The sequence below is a fragment of the Alligator mississippiensis genome, chromosome 1 (genome assembly GCF_030867095.1).
Source record: "Alligator mississippiensis isolate rAllMis1 chromosome 1, rAllMis1, whole genome shotgun sequence".
Classification (NCBI taxonomy): domain Eukaryota; kingdom Metazoa; phylum Chordata; order Crocodylia; family Alligatoridae; genus Alligator; species Alligator mississippiensis.
The window spans coordinates 435,231,445-435,251,948 of NC_081824.1; the positions used below are offsets into that span (position 1 = coordinate 435,231,445).

Below are 20,504 nucleotides of genomic sequence, written 5' to 3' on the forward strand. Positions count from 1 at the left end.
ATCAAGAGGCACTTTCTACCAGTCTATTTTATGATCCTTATAGCATGACTTATCCTAGAGAGAGATCTATATGGTAAGACCGATTATGCTAGTGATTTGGACTCAGGCAGGTCTTAAGTTCTATTTCCTAATGGCCTAGCTCACATTGTCCTGTCCATTGTTACCACAGTGTCTTTTTGATTTTGACTGATTAGTCCAAGCCACCACTACACAGCAGACTCTGAAGTGACATTCATTTGGAATAGGGCAGCTTAACTTGCCCTATTCCAAACCTTTGCACATTGGGAGATTAAGAGCTGGGCAGTGTGCAGTCCCAGAAGTGAGTGAAGTTCCTGCAGAAAGGGTTGGGGCATGACAGCTAAGAAAAGTCTGTTGTATCCCAAAGCCTTTCATTTTGAATAGGAAGGAAATTCTCTCTCTCTTGCTCTCTCCTTTTGTAACCACACAAGCCCCAAAAAAGCAAGTTTCTGGAAATGAAGAATAGTTTCTGTCATTGATGTTAATGGATAATACAGGTACAAGCTGAAGGGAAAGGAGTTTAATAATTTGTAGTGTTGCATTTCTGTGTGTGGGTAATACATGGGGTTTCTGCCAACAGGTCGCAATCCCATTTCAAACTAAAGAGCCAAGCACGTCTCTGTGAGATGTGGACAGCGTCTTGTATGGAAGAGGTCTGTGAGGGCAGCACCAACCCAGAAAAGTCATTTGTGCTAGGCTGGCCCACCACCAATTGTGTTGTGAATTTCAGGTGAGAATGGACATGCACTTTGTTCATTTACTTTACATTATTGAGTTACCCCATGTAACAAAAACAGCAGGAGTTTCAGAGCCAGGAACTCTTGACATACCCATCTTCAGCGAGCTTCAGATCTGCAGGATGAAATGCCCACAACATGCTTCACCACCTCATTCCAGGTCTGGTATATGCAGAATGGGAGCAGATGGGCAGGGTGTGCTTTTCAGTTTTAAGTACCAGGAAACTCTCTCCTAGGACCCACTCAGAACAATTTGTATTGGATGCATTCAACAAAATGTAACCCTGGTTCTGTTTTTCTTTATAATTAAACTGTGCCAGAGGAAATGCCACCATTTCTCTCTCTCAAACAAAAATTTTGAGTGTTAATGTGGATAAGAATTCTTATACACTTCTTCACTGCCTTTACTGTAGAGTACTTAGGCAGGAACACTTAGGCAGTGTCATCTTTTAGACTCATTTGAGTCTCCACAGGAAGGGATCTGCTGTCACTTTGGAAAAGGAAGGCGACCTTACCCTGAGGAGATCCGTGATGGCCCACCAAGGTAATTGGGCTGGATATTGGAAAATGGATTTGCCCCTTTACTGACAGAGAGAGAGATGAGGTGTACAGCTTTATTTATACCGTGTTGTCTGTATCCAAAGTGACTGTTCTGCATGAGCAGCTCTCTGTACTACCAACTGTGATTTTCCATTTATTTATTTATTTATTTATTTATTTATATTGAATAGGTCTGAAACAAAGCTGAAATTTCCTATTGATTTTTTTTTTTAAATTGAACTCCTGCCAATGAAAATGTGCTTTCATCTAGAGACAGAAGCCTACCCTTTAAATCAATAAGAACATAGTTTGATATGAAAGCAGCAGTCTAGATCAAAAGGGAGTCCTAGATTTTAGTTAAGTGGAATGATATCGTGTCCAGAGTTATATAGACAATCAAAAGAATTTTACAGTAGTCACTAGATAAAGATAAATTACAAGAGATTCTAAACAATAAAACCGAAAACAAAGTTTCATCATTTATCAAGTACATGTTCTTGAGGCAGCAAAATGGACCAGGTTCCTTAAAAGGTGGCTCTGAAAATTTTGGAGAACTGATTTTGCAGAAGCACCAGTGGGAAAAATTATCTTCATCTGTGGTAGAATTTAGGTCAAGGAAGTTTGAAGCAAAATTCAGTTTGATTCCTTGCACTGTTGTATTATTATTATCAGTTAGTGTTTGCATAGCTGAATTGTTTAGGATCCTTGAAAGTATGTGGGTGAAATTAAATATTTTTTAAAAACCCTAAATATTATTAAGTGAAATGGAACCCATTTCTTATTATGGCTTTAATGTAATGTAAATTGATTAATAAGAAAAGGCAGTGGAAGAGTGGTAGTTACAATTTGTATACTGGAGAGAATACCCTTATGCTCAGGGATTAAACACCTCCCTGTAAAATCATCCTATTTTATTTTGTACATAATTTAGCAGCCTACTCTTGCTGCTGATGATTTCACTGGTAAAACTTTAACCCGTGTGGGGATGGATTGGAGGGGAGGGCAGGTTCACAGGTTATTTGTTCAACCTGCAACTGGCAACAGGTTTTCATTGCATACCCTGACAACAGTTGGTTAGCCCTGGTGTGTATTCATAGACAAGCCAGTTAGTCTACATTTTCTCCCACCATTGTTCACAGGGATCTTACCTTGGCATTACGGAGCTGGCTGACATGTATTTGTCCATGTTTGTTTGTAATCCTTGCAGTTCTCCAGAGCAGAAGGAGAAGTGGCTCTCTTCCCTCCAAAGGTACTTTTATTTCCCTGCTGCTGTACTAGAATGCTGAGAGAGGTGGAAAAGGTTAATTTGATCGCCTAGACAGTGGTCACAAAGCTTTTTGGACTGATAGAACATTGTTTACTCTCAGAATTTTTTCCAGTCCATCATTCACCCTCATCATCAAACTTTTAATTAAAGGCACCTGCTCCCAGTGCAAACCATGGGCCATCCCCAGGGGTTTATGGACCACCACTGATTCTAGACTACTTGTTTATAAAGCAGACCTATTCTCTGGAGTGAGCTTTCAAATAAGGATGTGCAGCCCTGCAACTAGCATTGGCTTAATCCAGGGGTCAGCACCTCCTGGCATGCTTGTCAGAGCCTGGCACTTGAGGCCATTTTGGTTAGAATCCCACAGCCAGCCTGGGCTCTGGGCAGCTGTCACTGGCCACAGAGCCCAGGCTGCTTGCAGCAGGTGGCAGGAAGTCTGCAAGCCCTGCTGTGAGCAGCCCACGCTCAGTGGCAAGCAACAGCTTCCCAGAGCCTGAGCTGGATGTAGCAGGCAGCTGGGAGGCTACAACTGGTGCACTGAGGTCTGGAACCCTGGCTGCTGGCAGTTGCACACACATCTCAGGGCACCTGGCAGGGAAGGGCTTGGGGCAGCGCGACCCTAACCCCTTCCCCACAGTGTGTCCCAAGCATGCGTGCAGCCACTGCCATCACAGAGCCCCGGCTCACAGCAGGCGGTAGGCAAGCTGCAAACAGCTGCACCAGGCTCCAGAGCCCTGGCCTGGCTCCATGGCCAGCGATGGCTGCATGCGCACCTCAGGGCATGTGGCAGGGAAGGGCAGTGCAGCCCCAGCCTCTTCTCCACCATACTCCCCAACGTGTGTGTGCAGCCACTGCTGGCAACAAGTTGGGCTGGGGCTGCAGAGCAGCCAATTGCAGGCTTGTGGCTACCTGTTGCAAGTATCCCAGGCTCTGTGGTGGGTGACAGGGGCCTGCCCAAAACCTTGGCTGTTTGCCACAGGCAGCCACAAGTCTGCAAGCAGCTGCACCAGGGTCTGGAGCCCTGGCCTGGCTGGTTGCTGGCAGCAGCTGCATGCATACCTTGTGGTGCATGGTGGGGAAGGGGCTGGGGCTGCTCTGCCACAACAAGAATTGGACCCTTCATGACTCTCTCACTGTCTGCCTCAGCACGCCAATATCTTCAAAGGCCAGGTTGCCAGGTTTTTTGGCACTCAACCAAAAATGTTGCCAACCCCTGGTTTAATCAGTCAGTTTTGTGCCAAATTGAATCCCAAACCAGAGGGAAGGCTTGAGTTAATGAAACTTTTTTCATTCCGTTTTCAGTAGCATTGGCTCAGTTTATTTCCCAAAATCAAAGTTTAGCATCTAAGCTTTTATCTGCAGGGGACCCCTAATAATATTGGGGGGGTGGGATGACCTAGTCAAGGCAGGGGCAACCTGAGACACATGTGCCACAAGTAGCATAGGCAGCCTCTCAGCACACAGCAGATGAAGGAGGGGACAGGCAGTGCAGCAGCACATAGAGCAGGATGCAGGGGGCAGAGCAGCAGATCAGGCATAGGAAGGGGATAGGAGCTGCACTCAGTGGGCACAAGGCCAATTTATGGCACAGCTGCCAAGGTTGCCCCCCACTGGCCCAGTCTATGAAAGGGCAATGCAGCTTTAAGAAACATGTTTTGTTTCTGGGCAATCTCCGTAGGCCTGATGCATCTTTCCATGCCCCAACCATTGCCCATTAGTTCCCAAATGTACCCAACATATGACCAGGGCAAGGAGATGGCAGCACCAGAGAAACAGGAAGGGGATGAATGCTCTCTGTTTTGGTGGTTTGACCAAAACCCCAGTCATTATCAGGGTCTCTTTTAGAGTTTAATTACTGCTCTTCTATTGCTGATACTCATTTCTACCCCTTATGAGTATAAATATAATGTGACATTTCTGCATGAATGGAGACTGTGGTCAGCATCTATTTGCAGTATTATCCTGACTGTGCAGATGCATCATTTCTCCCTAAGAAACTAGAACAACTTTGCAAACACATCTGTTTTTTATCCAGGTATTACTTAGATTACTGTGGAGACGAGTATAAATATTACTGACTGTATTAATAACAATAAAAAAGAATTAATCTGTTTGCTTTGTTAGTCGAATCAAAGAAGAGAAAGAAAAAGACTACCCCAAGAGCATCCCTCTGAAGATCATTGCAAAGGATGTTGGAATTTGTGCATATGTAAGTGTTTCTGTACTGAAAAATGTACGTTTAAATTGAGTGAGAGGTACTGAGCATTAGTAACTTCCATTGTCTTCAGTGAGAGTTAGTTTTAGATTCAGACACCTTTCAGATTCTAAACCACCTAGCATAACCAACTGCAGTATATGTGTTGTCTGCATTTAATATTAGGATTATGCTTTAATTACCTTTTCAGGTTAGAAGGAGTTTTGTGAATCAAGGGCACTCGTCAATGGAGAGAAAGCAGATGTGGAGAACCAACAGTGCTGTGCATTCCTCCCAGCATAGCTTCCATTTTGCATCCTGACAGATGCTTGTGCCACATGCCATACTTTTACTCTTTAAACTGATATAAATGCAAAGTTGCACTTTTTTAGTTTCACAGTTGTCACTAGCTTTGATTTTTATAATGGTTCGGCGAATCCAGTGAACTTTGTGTGTGGACACTTCGAAAACAATTTAAACCTGGCCCCTGTTATCTTCACCAGCTAAATTGATTCATCAAGTTGAAACCCATCTAAGATTATCCTGCAGTGGTTCTCAACCTTTTTAGACTCAAGACCATTTGTTAGACTGAAGACATCCTTTGGAAAATGGCAGATCTGAGTTTTCAGGTGTTCCTTCCTGAGCTTTCATGCATTCACTGCTGCTGCCCATCCTGAGCTGAGCCCCAGCCCAGCCACCTCCACTGGGAAGAGCCTGGTGCTGCCCCCAGCTACAGCCTGTCCTTACCCTGCGTGCAGATCTGAGGGACATGCAACCCCTGTGCCTCCCCTGGGGGTGGTGCATACAGTGCTGGGAGCCAAATTCCACCTCCACACACACACACACACACACACACACACACACACACACACACACACACACACACACACACACACACACACACACACACTTCCCCCTCTGGATGAGCTGTGGCTCTGTGCCCGTGCCCTGCCCTGGCTGGGCAACGCTTGCCTCAGCCCCTGCCCCACTCCCTCCCTCATTGCGGGGACCTTAATCTGCCCCCACCTTCCCCCCAACAGACTTATCAGCCAGACACTACTCTCCCAGCTGCCAGGCTGCATATTGGCAATTAGATCAGTAATTGGCCAATATAGCTAATTAATAATGGACCACTGATATTGGCCCCAAAAATCTTTATCGGTACATCCCTACATTTAAGTAAAACGAAGCACAGTTTTTTTAAGTTTCAGACAAACCATTAGAGAACTACTTCAGTCCCTGTATATTCTCCCTCTTTTTTATATATACTTACTTCTTCCCTCTAAACAAATCTTTAAAATCTATTTCAGGAACCCAAAAAGTAGTTGCAATGATGTGTTCTGTTTTAGTAGAAATAGTTTCATAGTAGCTAGGGTCAGGAGGGACCTGAACAGATCATCTAGCCTGACCCCCTGCCACAGGCAGGAACGAATGCTGGGTTCACAAGACCCCAGACAGGTGATCGTCCAACCTCCTCTTCAATTTGCCCAAGGTAGAGGCGACGACCACTTCCTTGGGAAGTTGGTTCCAGATTTTGACCACCCTAACTGTAAAATATTGCCTTCTGATCTCTAACCTAAACCTATTCTCCATCAGCTTATTACCGTTGTTCCTTGTCACCCCAGGTGGTGCTGGGGAGAAAAGGGCTCTGCCTGTTTGCTGTTGATCCCCCCTGATGAGTTTGTAGGCAGCCACCAGGTGCCCCCTCAGCCTTCTCTTGCTGAGGCTGAACAGGTTCAGGTCCCTCAGTCTCTCCTCATAGGGCCTGTCCTGCTGCCCTCTCAGCAAGCAGGTGGCCCTCCTCTGAACCCTCTCCAGGCTGGCAACATCCCTTTTGAAGTGCAGCGCCCAGTACTGGATGCAGTACTCCAACTGCGGCCTGACCAAAGTCACATAGAGGGGGAGTATCACCTCTCTGTACCAGCTTGAGATGCATCTTTGGATGCATGACAAGGTATGGCTGGCCTTGCTGGCTGCGATCTGGCATTGGCAGCTCATGTTCATCTTGGAGTCAATAACGACTCCAAGATCCCTTTCTGCCTCTGTGCTTTCAAGAGGGGAACTCCCCAGCCTGTATGTATGCTGTGGATTCCTTCTCCCAAGGTGCAGCACCCTGCATTTATCTACGTTGAACCCCATCCTATTCTCGTCTGCCCACTTTCGTAGTCTGTCTAAATCTAGTTGCAGCCTCTCTCTCCCTTCAAGTGTGTCCACCTCGCCCCACATCTTAGTGTCATCAGCAAACTTGGACAGAGTGCTTTCCACACCTTTGTCCAAGTCGCTGATGAAGATGTTAAACAGTGCAGGCCCAAGGACCAAGCCCTGGGGTACCCCACTGCTCACATCTTGCCAGGTTGAGTACAACCTGTCCACCACTACTCTCTGGGTGTGCCCCATCAGCCAATTTTTTACCCATCCAACTGTGTAGGCATCAATGCCACAGTCGCTTAATTTATTGATGAGGCTGGGGTGAGAGACAGTGTCAAAGGCCTTCTTAAAGTCTAGAGAGACTACGTCCATGGCGACACCATCATCCACAGATTTAGTTACTTGGTCATAAAAGCCAATCAGGTTGGTCAGGCAGGACCTGCCTTTGATGAACCCATGCTGATTGCCTCTGAGCATGATCTCCCCTGCAGGCCCCCCACAGATGTGCTCCTTTATGATTCTCTCCAAGATCTTCCTGAGCACTGAGGTGAGGCTTACAGGCCTATAGTTACTTGGGTTCTCCTTCCTCACTTTCTTGAAAATTGGGACCTTTCTCAGTACCTTTAGGAGGCTCTTTTCCAAGAAGAAGCAATCTATATCTGAAGAAGTCCAAACATGAGGGATTCCTCCAGAAACCATGCTCCTATAGATAGGTGACAGTCAGAATTGTTGAGCTGGTAAAAGAAGTGTTAAACAGTCATGAGAGCAGTAGCAGTTTGGGTGGATCAAGTTATTTCTGAAAAAGCATCTGAAAATCTTTTCAGTGCTTGTCCCCTGCAGCTGCATCATTTCCTAGTTAGAATGAATTCATAAGCCAAATTCAGTCTTCTTGAGACTAATAGTCCTAAAAGTAAAATATGCTAGTCTAGGTATAAGTGATGAGGCAGAGGAGTATCAGATGGAAATTTCATAATCTCAGTAGTTTTTATGACACTATCATCCCTGTTGTACTGTAGCAGCTTGAGATCCTAGGGAATCAACTCATTTTAGAAGCAGGGGGAGCAGGCAACACGAAACATTTTATTATATTGTAGCTAAAAGCAAAACTTATGCAAATGTGCTGACCTACTCCTGAGTGCCAGATGTCATTGCTTAGGGGAAATATTAAATTTTTTATGGTATGAGCATTCATCTATGTCCTGAAGTAAAATCTACAGTATTCTCGCTACTTTACTTTGATTGCCATAGCAGTTTGTCATATTTAGGGACTCGCACAGAAGGCCATTTCAGAAGTTTTGTTAAAAGCAAAATGTTATGGGTTAGTTTTTACCTGAAAGTCCTGCTTCCAATTAAAAATTGATATAATATATCAATATTATATATAGCAACAGAGTATAGCAAACTGAGTCACATGACTGAAAGCCAAATGTTCAAATCCTGGCTTTGAAATCTATTATGTTGGGCCGCTTGGGGCATTTATACACAAGCTCCAGGGGAGAGAGTGGGGTGGATGCTTTAATTAGAGCGGCTACACAAACCACTCTAATTAAAGTGCCTGGAGCATCATATGTATCAGCTTCCTTGCACTGAAAAATGGCGGTGGGGTGCTTTAACTAAAACTCATTAAACAAGCTTTAGTTAAAGCGCCTCCACTGCCATTTTTCAGTGCGGGGATGCTGATACACATGACACTGGAATCTGCTGGAGCATGGTAATTACTACGCTCCAGCAGGCTCAGTTAATCAAATTGGCTGCAATGCACTGTAATTGCAGCGTGTCAGAGCAGCCTCGAAGTACATGTACAGGCACCCCTGATGTTTTGTGTTCCCTTCTCTCCCAAGCTCCTTAAAATGGTGGCAGTACCACTTCTGCATTTTTCTGTTGATGTCAAAGGTTAATTAATTATTTTTAGCCAGTGTCTTGAAAATATTTTTTTTCTTCATATAAATTTACTTGGTTGTGAATAGGTAGAAGGGAGGAAGTAACAATAAGGTTAAGGGTCACTGTCATGGCAACATGCTAGATGCTCTCAAGAAAGTAGGAATATCATTAGTACGGGGCAGACAGTGATACAAAGGAAGTCTTGCAGAGTGCCATACTTAAAGCAGGACATACAGAGAAGGGCTTCAACTATGGCCAAACCACTTTACCTCCTCCTCAAGGTTATGTTTTCACTCCTCAGCCTGTTTAAGGAATAGTGCATATAGTGGGAAGATTTTTATATTGCTGATCAATAGATTTGGAGGGTATTACAGGAGTAAAAATATGGCTGGGTGGGAATTCTTAAGGTGATGTGCTGCTCCTGTCAGACCAAACTTAACTTTCATGCATATATATTAAAATAAATAAACATAGCAAAAGACAGAGACTTGATCAGTGTAATTATCCTCTAGTTAAATCTTCAGTAAAAAAGTGAGTTATTAAATGTCAGTGTGCTCACCACTTTTTCCAGCAAACACAATCATTGTGTTCAGTCTGAAATACCCCACTCCTTTTGAAAGACTATTCACATACCCCAATTAATCTTTTATTTGTCATGTGAGCAGTTTAAGAGCAATTCTTAGTGGCCAATTCAGCTGCATGTTTCAATGCAGGGGTTCCCATGTCAGGAATGATAACCGATTTGCCCCTCTACTATGGGGTGCTTGGGTGGGGAGATGGTTAGGAGCTTGTTCTGGTACATAATAAACAAATTGACCTGACGGCTGGCTTTTCTCAACAGAGCATATCTGGTTTATCAGCCAAGGTCTTAGCTGTGCATCCTATACACACAGAGTTTTGCTACTGACTAATGGGTTGCTAGTCAAGTTATTGGGAATTGTTCTTTGCAAACTCTGTAGTTTTAATGCCAATTTTCTCTTCTCCTTTTCTCTTCCACAGTCAAAAACATTAACTGTAACCAATGCCGATACAGCAAATGATGTGATTCTCATGGCCCTGCAGCAGCTGGGAATTAATGTAAGTCCTTGCATCAGATCTGGTGACACTTTTTCATAGTATGTACTGATTGGATCATCTTGAGTACTTTAACCAATTTTAAGACATCGCCACTAATGTTACCGCTTTCCATAACAATATAGTTTTATAGAACTGAAATAGAAATATGTTAATAAAGTGCCCTTCATCCAGGGATTGCCAGATGCTTTATGAGTATTAAGTGTTACAATACTCCAGTGAGGGACAAGTAGCAGTCATGGTTGTTGCTAAACTGATTTGCACATTGGTGAGATTAGATCAAGTGAAAAACTTCATACAACTCCTGTATCTGGCAATGGCCAAATGTGCCTTGATTTCAGTGGGAGACGCATCCTTACTGTCCTTGATTTATTCTGTTTAAATTAGGCATCACAATTACAGTTACAAATCTGTGTACTTAAATTGCAAATGCAGGTGCTCGCCTCCTCTGTGTCCAAATTGGAAAACTGTCTGAATGCCTGTGCGCTCTTACAGTTAAATGATGTGGGAATAGCAGAAATAGCCTGAGTGTGTAACTATCCCTTCTGTGTGTGTAATTGCACTTGTCTGCTTTAGGAGTTGGTCTTTAAGTAACATGTCTGCTGTTACACAGTTAGCCAGTGGCAGGGTCCGGAATCAGATCTGCGAATTCTGATTTTGCATATTCGTTTCCTCTCACCACTGCCTGAATTGGTTCTGACTTGTACTGACAGTAAACAAAGTCCACAGGTGGGAGTTCTTTCACAAGCTAGTAAATGGCCTGTTTTAATCTGAGCAAAAAAGCCTATGGTTGAAAAGTTCAGTGGCGTAGCTCTTAGGATACAAGCCTTTTGACATTGATACGTGGGTTGGCCCTGACGGTTGATCTGCTCAGGATACTTTGAATATAGATTTAAATATCAGCAGTCAAGAATTGTTGAATACTGCTTTCCTGCTCTCTTGAGGCAGCATGGGGCCTGGGGCACAGTTTTGAGCAGCTTCAGGACTGGTACTTCATTATAAACACTATACCTATCTGACACAGGTCCTTGGAACTTCCAAAGGGCTGCTCTGCCTACTAGGCATATCCTGAATGTAGATGTTCTCAGCACCCATATCTGTATGGCTTTGTTCCTGCCCTCAGGGCTGTCCAGTCACTCCTGCTTGAGTGCATCAGAAACTAGCTGTAAGGTAGAGTGGATTGCTCAGGAGTAGCTCCAGGTAACTACGAGTGTCCCCTAAACCTCCTCAGTGCTGCTCTCTGGCTATTTTAAAGCCAAGAGCTTGAGTATGGCCCTGGGGCACACATTTGGCATCCCTCTTGAGATGTTTATTCTACCAGCTTGCTGGACACTCAAGTCCAAGTGAGTGGGCAGAGCTTATTTTGCCTAGCATTGAGAGGAAACCTGTGCCAACATGTAACTACACTTCGCACTGTTCCTCAGACACCCTACTTGTACTACGGGAAGAGGCTGTATGGCAGCTGAGGATGTATCATTGTTACCTTAGTGCAGCCCTGGGATTATGGGAGCTAGGCCTGGGCCCAGGCAGCGGGATTGGGCCCCGGAGCGCCGGCTGCCCTGCAAGCCTTTGGAGCACCGCCACGTGGAGTTGAAGGGGCCGCCTCTGAGTCCACCTGCATGCCTCTGCTTGCTGCTGCCTCCTAGAGCGTGAGGTGGGCCTCCGCATGGGGTCTACCCAGCCTGGCGGTGCTGCCCGAGGTGCCTGGGGGCAAGGGGAAGTGGGGGGGGGCAGTGACAGATGGAGGCTAAAGCTGGGGTGGGGGGGCACTTTTCCGAGGCTTAAGCCGGGGGGGGGGGGGGGGGAGTGGGGGGTTGGGGGTTGGGTTTGGAGGCTTAAGCCCCTGGTGGTTGTGCGGGTGCTTTATCTGCACCCTCCATACTTGATTGGCAGTTAAAGTGCAGGCAGCAGGAATTCCGGACACCAGGTCAACCCAATGCATTCCTATGGGGACTTTCGGGCACCAGGTCAACCCCATGCATTGCTATGGGGGCTTCTGGCAGCAATGTCAACCCCATACAAGCCAATGGGGAATTTTGGGCACCAGGTCAACCCCATGCAAGCCTATGAGGGCTTCCAGGCACAATGTCAACCCCATGCAAGCCTATGGGGACTTTCGGGCCCCAGGTCAACCCCATGCAGGTCAATGGGTGCTTCCTGGCACAATGTCAACCCCATGCAAGCCTATGGAGACTTTCGGGCACCAGGTCAAGCGCATGCATTGCAATGGGGACTTTCAGGCACCGTATCAACCCCATACATTCCAATGGGGACTTCCGGGCACCATGTCAACCCCATGCATTCCAATGGGGACTTCCAGGCACCATGGCCTCAACATTCAAGGCTATGGGGACTGCCACCTTACCGTTCTTGCCTGCCTATGGCCAGATGGGACTGATTGCATGCTATCTGGAAAGCTAAGCAGGCCCGGGCCTGGTTTGTACCTGGATGGAGACTGCCTGGGACTCCCAGAGGCCACCTGCCCTTTTACACCAGAGCGGGATGGAGCTGGCCCTGCCTTTGCTTGGGCCCAGGCAGTGGGATTGGGCCCCAGAGCACCGACCGCCCGGCAAGCCTTTGGAGCACCACTGCGTGGAGTAGATGGGGCCGCTTCCGAGTCTGCCTGCATGCCTGGCAGAAGTCAAGTCTGACCACAGAACTTCAGGGTATAAGAATGCCTCTTCCCCTGCTTGCCTTTTGGTCTTCCCCTGTCTTCAGAGTATACTGCAGGCCTTGAGTAAAGAAAGTCTGCCGCAGTTCCCTGTACTGTGTTTAAGCCCTTATTCACTCCACTTCTTTTTGTCTATGGCTTGTAAGTAGAGATGAGACCAATTCCTAGGAGTATTTAGCTTCATATATGAGCAACACAGCGTGAACAGCTCTGATGAGAGACCTATACAAATTGGAGAATTGGGCCAAAAGAAATCTCATGAAATTCAATAAGGACAAGTGCAAAGTCCTGCACTTAGGACAGAACAATCTCATGTACCAATACAGGCTGGGGACTGACTGGCTGGGCAGCAGCTCTGCAGAAAAGGACCTGGGGGTTACAATGGACAATAATCGGAATGTGAGCCAGCAGTGTGCCCTTGTTTCCAAGAAGGTTAACAGCATACTGGGCTGCATTGGTAGGAGTGTTGCTAGCAGATCAAGGAAAGTGATTATTCCCCTCTGTTCAGCATGCCACATCTGGAGTACTGTGTTCAATTTTGCTCCCCACCTCCCCCCATTATAGAAAAGATGTGGACAGATTGGAGAGAATCAAGTGGAGGGCAACAAAAATGGTTTGGGGGCTGGGGCACATGACTTATGAGAAGAGGCTGAGGGAACTGGGTTTATTTAGTCTGCAGAAGAGAAGACTGAGAGGGGATTTAATAGCTACCTTCAACTACATGAAGGGTGGTTCCAAAGAGGATGGTATTAGACTGTTCTCAGTGGTGGCAGATGACAGAACAAGGAGCAGTGGTCTGAAGTTGCAGCAAGTGAAGTTTAGGTTAGATATTAGGATAAACTTTCTCACTAGGATGGTAGTAAAACACTGGAACACGTTACCCGCAGAGGTTGTGGAATCTCCATCCTTGGAGGTTTTTAAGACCTGGCTAAACAAAGCCTTGCCTGAGATGATCCTGCTTTGAGCAGGGAGTTGGTGTAGATGACCTCCTGAAGTCGCTTCCAACCCTAATTTTCTATGACTCTGTAATGCTGTAGGGTATGATGTAGATGGTGGGCTGAATGAGGGTAATCTTCATGAGTCTGAATGAGTCTGTTCTATCAGTGTAAAAAGTATCCTTAAAACCAGTATGATACGAAGAGATGGCATAGGTCAGAATCTGCTCCATTGTCTCTCCCAGTCTGCTGTGCAACAGAACGGGATTTTAGGCAGCATCCTTGATATACTTTTTCTCTTGATACACTTCGTTTCCCCTTCATTATGGGTGTTGTTTTCTCTGCATACAGAATAGGGAAGTACGGTCATTTAAAACAGCAACACTGAAAAGGGGCATTTCCATTAGCCTAAAGGGAAGGAGTTGGTTATTACTCCATTGTTAGTGCAGCATTCAGATTAGTGTTCTTGTATACATACTGATCTTTCACCCTGGTTTAAATTACTACTTTGAGTGGGGAAAAAAAGAATGAAAAGCTATCTAGATGATTTAATATCTTGCTTGCTATATTACTCTTCCAAATAATATAGTAGGTTTTTTTTCTCTGCATTTTCATGGCATGAAGGCTTTTTCATTATGGGCGTATTGCACAACTAGCAATAAAATCAGACAGGCTAAGGAAAAAGCTGCATTGTGTATATCAATCAAAGCACACCAGCTACATCCAGCAATTGCTTTTGCTAGAGAAGTAGCTTTTCCTTATGGAACATCTTGAATGCTTTTATGTCATTTAACATCGTGGAAGCCCAGAGACAAGCATCTGAAAGGCACGGCTATGATTTTTCAATGGTAATTAAATGAAATACATTTCATATGGTATGTGATTAATGGAGCTATTACTGTGGCTGACTTCACTGCGTTTTAGAAATCATCAGCATTTCTCATGGTGTCCTTTGTCTGCCCGAACTACAACTAGTTTCTGCAAAATGTCATTGATCAGTTGTTCTGAACTATCATGCAGGGTAACAAAAAGGGTTTGGGCTGCTAATTTTGGGGACAGTGCTGTAAAGCAGAGGCGTGACTTGCAGTTGGGAATAAGTCATCTCCTAAAAACTGAATTTACCAGCCCCTTTCCTTTTCCATCTCCCCATTCAGAGTTTGTGCTGTTCAACTGTATTTATTTGCTTCTGGCTGCCTGCCCCGAGGCACTCGGAATGCCTCTAGAGCCTATTTTTATATTCCTTCTACCTCTTGCTAGCTAGCTTAGCAGCACTAATGTGGTCCAGAAAGCTTGGCTTCTGTCAATCTGAGTGAAAGCAGCCATGATTTTATGGGGTGTGTCAGCATTAGTGCAGATGCTTGTAGGAGGCAAAATACCAAAGAGACCTGAGAGTTTGGGGAATGTCCTCTGTTGCCATTAAATGGTTGCCGTCAAATGTGAGTCCTTTATTCACAGTTGCCTCACAGTGTATCTGAAATAATAAAATATTTTTATTCATATTTTATGTGCAAGAGAGGTGGGGTCTTTGGTTTTTTTTAAGTTTATTTCTAGTAACCCAGCATATTTAGAAAACCTTTTACTTCCATATTAACTATTTTGCATAACTTCTTCAAAAAATGTCCCCCATCCCAGATCCTCTCTAACCATGTATTCTGGAGTGTGTCAGTACTCTCATTCATAGATCTTAAAAGATGTCATGGGTCAACAACCCATAAAACATGGTAGAGGGACCCCATCCCTCTCATGGACTTGGCTATAAGGAGCTGATGCTCCTGGGTCTCTTGGGTTTTTTTATTGTATGAGAGAGATTTCTTGGCTTGTTTTTCCATCCAGATTCTGTATCTCTATAGAGAGGATCCTGCTCAGGAAGAAAATGGGGGAGGGCCACATTCTCTTGCCGTTCGCTTACCTACAAGGTTATGTTGTTTGCTGGAGTGATGCGAGTGTATATGAGGGTGAAATCCTGCCCTGTATGTTCATGCCTCCCTTTTTCTTTGTAGTGAAGGGCAAAGGCCTCTGAGGCTATCTGTTTGCAGTGCTGCCATTTCACATGTGCAGTATAGAGAGGGTTGGGCAGCTGAAATCTGCGGAAAAGTAAGATTGAGCTGGTTTTTGTTGCAGAAGGGAGGTCTGGTAGGTCATTGGGAGGATGGTTGATTCAGTGGTTAAAGCACATTTAAGGAGAAACCCAGGTTTAAGTCCATTCTGTGCTGTAGACTGTCTTTGTGACTTTGGACAAATTGCCTAGTCTCCTTGGGTAGAAACAGCCATTGACTAACATCACATTTATGCTTCTACAACAATATTTATGATGGCACAAATACCAAGCAAATTAGCATCCCTGTCATTTGTTGCACCATATCAGTAGCATGATAAAATGTACTTATAAATGTTGCTGCTTTGAGGCCAACGTCTACTTGCTGTGTGATAAGAGAGTGTGGGCAGTTCTAGGGGCTTAAGGGGCCAATCCGGCACACCATGGATAGGATCAGGCCCCTAGAGTACCTTCCTGGCTTTCCCTGTTTACCAAGATGCCTGGGGCACATTTCTATAGGTCGGAAAAGTCCCCTGCAGGTCCTGGAGTGGAGGCACAGAACCCAGAGAATCCTGGGTGCCCCTTTCCTCCATGCCGGGTCCCACATAACCCCAGGTCTCCATGCTGGGACCTTCCCCATGCTTCTTTGTGAAGTAGAAGTCAGGGCAGGTCCTGGCAAGGAGATGTGGGGTGGTGCAGGAACCAGGAGATTCCTGGGGCCCTGTGCCTCCATGCCAGGACCCATGCTGACCCATGTCTCCGGGTTGGTGCAAGACTCAACGCACATCCCAGCACACAGAGGCACAGGATAGCAGGGATCCCAGTCCAAGGTGGCTCATGGGAGTTGGGAAATTCCTGTTGCTCCATGCCTCCTTGCCAGGATCTGTGTCAGCCTGTGCTTCAGGCAGAGGCACAAGGCAGTGTGGGTCCCTGCGTGGAGGCCCAGGGCACTGGGGATTCCTCAACTCCCACGGTGCCCTGTGGCAGAGTCCATGCTGACCCATGCCTCTGAGAGTCAGTGCAGGACCTGACTGAACCCAGCATTCATTCCTGCCTGTGGCAGGGGGTCAGGCTAGATGATCTGTTCAGGTCCCTCCTGACCCTAGCTACTATGAAACTATAAGGACCTGACACAGGGCAGCAAGGGACCCAGGGAATCCCCAGGTAAGGGGAACACATCACCCTTTGCCTTGCATCAGGCAGGGGATATGTTCCAGCATAGGTGATCCACTTCAGTTTGGCAATTTCTGTTTTGATGCTCTGTGCTTCTCTTCCCCACCTATACTGTGGTGGTAGTAGTAGTTCTGTACCTCAGAAGCTTGTTCTGAGGCTAAATACACTGCAAAGATCAGTTAAGCACTTTAGCAAATTGTTTTCACCCTCTCCCACTGCTACTGTAGAGAGAGATGGATCCAGTAATTGTATAGATGTCCTGTCACTTGTGCTGGTTGGATCTTGCCCATATTGTATGGCATGATAATGCAAATATTTCAAAGTTTAGCTGTTCTGTTTATTTGGGTATTATAGGAGCAGAAACTGTTGAGAGAGTTCCCTTGTTTCTAATCCCTTAGGACAGACTATATTGCAGTGAGAACCTTAATGTACTACAATCTTAATGGCTGGTGGCTTTGATTTTTTTTTTAAAGGGCTCTGAAAAAGACTACCAGTTGTGGGTGAATTCAGGAAAAGAAGATGCTCCTTACCCGCTCATAGGTAAGTGTCTGGAATGGGTTTGCTTTCCAGCATTCACTCATTAACTTTCACCTTAAAAAAAAGAAAGAAAGAGGTACAGAAAACCTGAACTGAGGCTTCCTAATTTTGTTGGGTTTTTTTCCTGTTTTTTCTATACTTCCCTGTCTTGAGGGTTTGCCTTCATGAAGTGCTGCCCAGATGTGGCTGAGTCCTTTTTTGCAGGCCACTTCTCCTTGTGTCATCCCCCCCTGAAAGTTTTTGAAAGTACCACATCTTTCACCACAACTTGTGCTGTGTTCCATTTGGTACATCTCAGTCTTCCTCTTGCTGCCAACCTTTCTAATAACTTGCATCCTCTTATGGAGCCTTTTTGGCTTTGTCATATTTCCTCCTCTCTTGCCACAGCATTGTTTACAGTGTTTCCCTGTTGCAGCAGAAACTCAGCATGTGCTGGGGAAATGTGGCATACTAATGTTTTTCTGCCCATGATGCAATTGCATGGCAGAGGACTGGACTCAGTGACCCAAGAAGTGCCTCCCAGCCCTGTTTGTCTCTGCTGACTAGCTGAGTGAAAGCAGCTAGACTGACCCTCTTTTGCTGAAATTGACCCAAACATTGCCAGTTTGTTGCCTAAACTGACTTTTTTTTAGACTATCCCCTCAGGGGCCTCCACCAAAACCCAGTGAGCATTCTATTAAGGTTTGGAGTGGCCCATGTCTGATTTGCTTCAAGGATTTGACCCCCTTTTTCAGTGCTGAGACCCTTCCGTGATCTGCGGTAGTAGTTGTATCACATTAGATTGTGCAAATGAACAGAAGTGTTAGTGGGAATGAGATGTGTTAGTGCATTTTCTTTTTTCTTGCCTCAAATCTAGCCACAGCTAAATCATCCCATTCCTTCTCATAGCAGACTTAACTCCAGATGTCTTATGGAGCCAAATAGTATTAATGTTTTATAAAATGTCAAACCAGTGCATCTTTATAGACAGTGCAAACTGCTCTGGCTTTGAAGCACACCAAACTGTCTTCCAGAATCTCATATACAGTGTAGTTTGTATATACTCATTAATAGTTTTAAATACAGCTTCACGGGATGCAGAGGTGGCAAAATCTTTTTAGTTGATTGATCCTCATGCAGTATGTAATCCTCGGTGAAGAAGGTGTACACTGGTTATTAATTGATACGACCCTAGATATTAACTCAGAAGTTTATTGGATGTATTAAGGGCCCAGCCTTTTTCAGATGCACTTCAGAAGGCAATTTAGCTAAAGCATGTCAGATTCTTTCTGCCTTGCATCTTTGATGGTTGCCTGCACGAATAGGCTGGCCATGTCTAAGCACAAAGTACATCAATTTAATTAAAAACATGTACCAGCACCCTTGTAATTAAATTGGTCTAAGTTCTGTGTGTAGACAAGCCCTGGGAGAGTTTTTCAGGTGGAGTTTTTGTAAGATCCCCTAGAACTGACTAGATGCTGTAGAGTCCCTGAGTATTGCAGCTTGGCCAGGATAGAACTAGTCTGTATTAACTAACTGTGTGATTTAATATTTTCTTCCTGTTTTAGCCTTAGGAACTATTATTGAGTACCTGTCTGCATTGCTGGGTGCCCAGTTACCAGGGACAGAAAGGGAAGATTACTTTCATATTGAATGTAGCATTCCCCCTCACCCCCTTTGCTTGGCAAAATTTTGTAGATGGACTCCCAAAACTCCATTTCTTGCCAGCAGTCTGGGAAACTAATAATGAAATTTTTCAGCACAGCAAACCAAACAGTGAAAAATAAAGACTGGACTTGAAAAAAATATCACTTGTAATATTCTGTTGGCTTTTGCACAGTACAACCACACTGGGTCTTATTTTTCTAGTACCTCAGTTTAGCTTTGAGTGCAGTGGTTTTATGTGCCATCATAAATTAGAAAAGAATCATCATACCTTTATTCTGAGGTTACCAGGAAATAAGTATTGTTGGCCAGTGTGCATAATATGCTGCTTCTTCAAGGTATACTGAGTTTTGCAGGTTCTCAGTCAGTCCGCAGAAGATAATTTTGATTTCTCTTTGAGCAGGACATGAATATCCCTTTGGAATTAAAATGAGCCACATTAGAGATGCTATGTCTCAGACACAAGGATCAAAGGACTGTGCCTCCCCTCTGGACCTTCAGGGGTCCTTATTAATGGAACAGCTGCCCCGAGACCTGCAGTGCCAGTTTATACTCAAGCCAAGTCGTCTGGCTCTGTGCCAGCAACTAAATGGTAAGTCCATCGCTCTCCTCACAGAGGCTTCATTTAGCAAGAGAGTTTTTAGGTTTTATATCTGTTGTAGAAAGCAGGCATGTGGCAGGGGGTAAAGAAGGGAGGAAGAGGGCAGAGATGCACTTTTCAGCCAAATAAGAGAGTATGATACAGTTTTCTCTTACTCGAGCTTGCTTTTGAGTTGTAGTTTTATATTTTTTTAAGTTCTTTTTTTTTTTTTTTTTTTTTTTTTTTTTTTTTTTTTTTTTTTAGAGAACTGCTTGTCAAATGATCATTCTAATTGCAGCAAAGCCAGCCAGCCAGTTCCCTTCTATCCTGTCTGTTTGCTTTATTAATGGTTTATTTGCTGATCAAGGAAATCCTCTTCCTTAGCAGCCTTACTCTTCTGTAGCAGGCAAGATGGTTTTGTGGTTAAGGTCCTAGACCAAGAACTCAGAATATTTGTATTCAGTTACTAACCCTGCCACAAGGTTCCTGAATAACAGGCAAGGCATCCTGACTTGGTAAGGTGCTAACTGTAAACACCTCCTTCTATAGGGTGACTTGGATACTTATGGTTTGGCATGTGCTTATGTACCTTGCTGAGGTGGGGACATAATCTCTGTTTATCAGTTCCACTGGAATAAAATGGGGATACTTTCTTTTTCCCTTTGATCCTGCAAAGACATCAGCACATACACGCTTAATGCCATGCACTGTGACTCCAATGAGAATAACCATTTCCAGGGCATGAAGTTAAGCATGCGAGTAAATCTTTAAGAATTAGGGCCTTGATTGTAAACTTTATGGGGCTGAAGCTCTTTCTTACTTGGTGAAGTATAGGGCTTTTTTATCTGCATTGGTCATATTAAGACTCTGAGTATAGTTGGGGCCTCTGCACTAATGCACTACTCATCATAATGCAGAGGTGTGAAATTAATACACTGGGAGAAATGTGTATTGCATCTCCCCCATCAGCTCATATTTTGTGGATATCTTCACCCATGATGTATAGGTAAATTCCATTTTTAATGTTTCTTGAAATTAATTACATATATGTGGTATTGTCCATTTAT

At 44.7% G+C, this 20,504-nt stretch overlaps 1 protein-coding gene across 3 annotated transcripts in view; it reads left to right on the plus strand.

Moving 5' to 3' along the window:
- The window catches only part of ARHGAP20 (Rho GTPase activating protein 20), a 91,560-nt gene that overhangs the window by 49,399 nt on the left and 21,657 nt on the right, over positions 1-20,504 (plus strand). For all 3 annotated transcript variants that reach the window (XM_006272348.4, XM_059720747.1, XM_014600664.3), the window contains 6 exons: positions 599-748; positions 2,503-2,544; positions 4,690-4,774; positions 9,788-9,865; positions 17,150-17,216; positions 19,261-19,449. In XM_006272348.4, coding sequence (XP_006272410.1) covers positions 599-748; positions 2,503-2,544; positions 4,690-4,774; positions 9,788-9,865; positions 17,150-17,216; positions 19,261-19,449 — 611 coding nt within the window. The remainder of the gene's footprint in view (positions 1-598; positions 749-2,502; positions 2,545-4,689; positions 4,775-9,787; positions 9,866-17,149; positions 17,217-19,260; positions 19,450-20,504) is intronic.